At 29.1% G+C, this 4,296-nt stretch overlaps 1 protein-coding gene across 1 annotated transcript; it reads left to right on the top strand.

Annotated features, from left to right (window-relative positions):
* Nucleotides 1-1,884: 1,884 nt before the first annotated feature.
* LOC105129619 (F-box protein PP2-A14-like) lies at nt 1,885-4,296 on the top strand. The gene is made up of 3 exons (XM_011031752.1): nt 1,885-2,451; nt 2,610-2,728; nt 3,684-4,296. Exons 1-3 carry the CDS (start codon nt 2,134-2,136, stop codon nt 4,102-4,104), a joined length of 858 nt encoding a protein of 285 aa, XP_011030054.1. The 5' UTR covers nt 1,885-2,133; the 3' UTR covers nt 4,105-4,296.

The raw sequence follows: 4,296 nt of genomic DNA, 5'->3' as shown, positions 1-4,296 counted from the left end.
GGAAGAAAGTACATGGTCCGATGTGCAAGATAATCTCTGTGAACTATATGTGTGATGCAAGCAATCATCATTTTTTATTTTTACCATTTACTCAACTCATGAATTTCATGTGTATAATTATAAAGAAATGTCACTTTAAACATCAAATCATTCGGTGAGTTTATATTGAATAAAATCTAGGCTGGAAATGGTGGACCACATTGAAAGAACAAACCATAGTGAGCCTCCCTAAATCTAAAATAATAAAAAAAAGAAACCATGTATTATTTTTATGAAAATTAAAAAATGTTGCATTCGAATTGTTTAGAGATTGTTGATTGAAATTTTTAAAGGCTTATTTTTAACCTTATATTATTTTTATAAAAATTAAAAAATTATTGCATTTGAATTGTTTAGAGATTGGTGATTGAAATTTTTAAAGTCTTTTTTAAAACAAAACAAAAAATTCTTCGGGACTGATATAGTAATGCACCTAAACCATTAAGGGAGATTAATGAAATTAACCAAAAAAATTATCTTGGTCATGCCATTTTTTTTATTAATATAAATATTTGAATTAACTAAAATATATCTTAACTAATTTTATAAATTTTAAAATTAATAAAAATATAAATCTTTGATAATTATTATATTAATAATTATAAAATTCAGACATGAAATCACAAAAGAAACAAACATTCCGATCCTAATTTCTTTTGTTATTATTTTTTTTTGTTTTTTTTTATTATTATTATGCCTTGTCGTGCATGATTGAAACTTTCCATGAATAAAGTTAACAAGCAATTATTTTGAGGGACATAGATGGTACACATTATATGGAAAAAAAAACGTGTGTGAACATTCAAATTAAACAAGTGGGCACCATGTGCAAAGCTCTATGACCTTAATTTTCTTCTTGGGGATTGGGGAAAATTCTATATATAGCAACTAAATCTACTTAGGTAAGTATTACTTTGAATATTATAAGTAATTAATGTGATTTAATCATTAATTTACTCCATTAATTATCAACTCAAAACTGCCACCCGCCGGAGAACAAAATACGCTAGCACCATCTTCCTCGAGGGTTGAGTTAAAAAAATTCCATCAATTATGAAAATATAAAGAAAAATATTTGTAAGTGATAATATTATTTTCAGATATAAAAAGGAAGAAAGTAAGAATATTCATAATTCGCTTCTTGCATGTAAATTAACCCCTAATAAGTTAATTGTAAAGTGAGAGAACTAGTAAATTAACCCCTAAAAAAAATTATTTAGTTTTAGTTTTTTACCTTTGTATATATAATTGTGTATTCTTTTTTATTCTAGTTCGTCTTTAGTTTTATGACACTAGCATCGATCAATAAAATTCCTCAATTATTATTAAAAAATATATAGTGAAATTTTTATTAACTACTTTCACATAAAAAAAATCCAATATAATTTTTTTTCTTCATCAATATCCATTATACACTATATATATTCCTTCTTTTTTTTGCAATTTTTTTATAATTTAAATTGACCTATCACTTGAATCAATCCCCACACACATTCCTCTCTTGATATCTATCCCCGAAAAGAATTCAAAGATAAAGTCCCAATAGAAATCAATATTATTATTCTCCAATTGACTTCAAAATATAAGTGAGTATTATAAATATGAATTTATGGATTGATTGGTTTCCCAAACGCCACAGAACCCCATGTGTGGATAATAATATGACATATTATTCCCTACCAGAGAAATATATATATATATTCCATGCACACTCATGTACACGTCCCCTTTTCCAACTTCTGATCCTTTGCTTTATATATATGTACTTTTAATTTCTTTTAATTAATTCAAAGGAATATATATATATATATATATATATGAAATTAAAAGCAGGTTTTATAATTTTACTTTATCCTTTTTTCTCCCTTCTAGGCTTCTACTACTCCCATCTTTCTCTCTCTCTGTCTCTCTTAAAGTCCAAAATTCATACCTCTCTCGTACACATGAAGGAAAAGGTTATACATCTTTCTTCAATCTCTCCTCCAAATTGCCAAATGACTTGTTGCCTCCTCCTCTATCATTAAACACTTGGATTTCTTGATATCAATCTGGGGTATCTTCTTGTTTCTTTTCTTGGATTTTCTCGCTTTCTTTATGGGAGCAGGCTCGTCTAGCTTGGCCTTGGAAAGTGAGGGAGGTTCTTCTTCATTAAGACCTAATCTTGATGATATCCCAGAAAGTAGTGTTGCTTCTATTCTTATGCACTTGGATCCTCCTGAGATATGCAAACTAGCCAAGGTGAACAAGACTTTTCATGGTGCTTCTTTGGCTGATTTTGTGTGGGAAACAAAGCTTCCATCAAACTACAAGTATCTTGTAGAGAAGATTTTAGGTCAGAATCCTGAGAGTTTGAGCAAGAAAGAGATCTATGCAAGATTGTGCCAACCTAATTGCTTTGAAGATGGCACCAAGGTATCTATATCTATATATCCCTCTGATCTCTTCTTTTTTTCTTTTTTGCATTTTTGTAAAAATGAAATAAAATAGATCGCAAATGAGTTAATTAATTATATGCTATATCTCTTGTCTAATATTTAATGATAAATCTTCGCATGATTAATTTTCTACAGCAAGTTTGGTTGGATAGAAATAGTGGCAAGATTTGTGTAGCTGTTTCTTATAAGGCATTAAGGATAACTGGGATAGATGATCGAAGATATTGGAATCATATTTCTTCTGAGGAATCCAGGTTAAATATTTATATATTCTTTTTTCTTTCTTTTTGGAGTTTCTCTATATATATTAAGTAAGATTCATGATCTATATTCGAAGGCTTCATGATGCGCATCAGTAAGATTTATGGGATTTTGGATTTAAATTACTACATCAAAAATCGAGTAAATTCAAGTGCAAAGAGATCTATGCAAGTTTGTGGTTATCTAGCTATGAACATATAAATTTATAATTAAAAAAAATAAAAACGGACCACAGTTTTCCCTGATCGAGAGAGTACTAAAATATACATCCGGCCAGTAGCAGGCCATTTCTTATGTCTGCAATTAATCCCCAGAAAATAGTGCGAACAGCTGACTAAAAATAATGACTTTCAAGTACTAATTCGCAAGATGGAAAAATATTTATAATATTGAAGACTTTATGCCAATTATTTATTGGATTTCTTGCCTTGACTGCTGTGAGAAATTAAATACTTTCTTTGGATGCCTTGCGTGCATGACTAAAATAATGATGGAACTTGTACTCTTTTAACTGTTTAAAATGGTGAGCAGGAGAGTTTGTTTTTTAAAATATTTTTATTTAAAAATATATTAATATAATTAAAATTTATTTTTGATATTAATAGATTAAAAAAATCTAAAAACATTAAATAATAATTTAAAGTTAAAAAAATTTAATAACACGATTAAATCGTCATGCTAAATAAAGCCTAAAACTTATCATTCATCATGATCCATGTATAAAATTGAATAAAATTGGTTAAATTTCTAGCTTCCAATGTTTTTAATTTGATGAAGCCAAAAAACTTTTTTTTTCAATGACCAGGGAAGATGTCTTCCAAAATCTTGGGGTTTCAGCCATAAAAAATATTACTATTATAATTAAAATATTACTATTATAATTAAGAACTAATTCGAAGTTACAAAAATGCAAGAACTAATTTAGAACTAAATATTGTTGCCATGTAGGTTCAACACAATTGCGTATCTTCAACAAATATGGTGGCTTGAAGTAGTGGGAGAATTAGAGTTTGAATTTCCAGCAGGAACTTATAGCCTATTCTTCAAGCTCCAACTGGGAAAAACCTCAAAAAAGTTTGGCCGACGAGCCTGTAATGTCGATCAAGTTCATGGTTGGGGTGCTAAACCGGTCCAATTTCAACTTTCAACATCGAATGGACAGCAAGCCTCATCAGAATGTTACTTGCATCAACAAGGAAATTGGGGGCTTTACCATGTTGGTGATTTTGTTGTTGCCAACAAAAATACCCCAATGAAGCTCAGATTTTCCATGATGCAGATTGATTGTACACATACTAAAGGTGGTGTGTGCTTAGATTCCGTGTTAATATGTCCTAGTGAATTTAGAGAAAAGTTGGAGCAATTTTAAGGCAAATTAAATCTTTGTAGGTAGGATTGGTCATGAGATGTTACATAGTAAAAAAAAATATGTTAAGGGTTGATCATGTTCTTGCAAATATTGTGTTCTTGCAAATCAATGTAAATTTTGGATTGATCATGTTCATTTGTTTGTGAAACAATAATGAAGGATGATTATAATATTGTAGATTTGTATGTTAAA

The sequence above is a fragment of the Populus euphratica genome, unplaced genomic scaffold (genome assembly GCF_000495115.2).
Source record: "Populus euphratica unplaced genomic scaffold, PopEup_1.0 scaffold16.1, whole genome shotgun sequence".
NCBI lineage: Eukaryota > Viridiplantae > Streptophyta > Magnoliopsida > Malpighiales > Salicaceae > Populus > Populus euphratica.
This window is presented reverse-complemented; position numbering and strand designations above follow the sequence as displayed.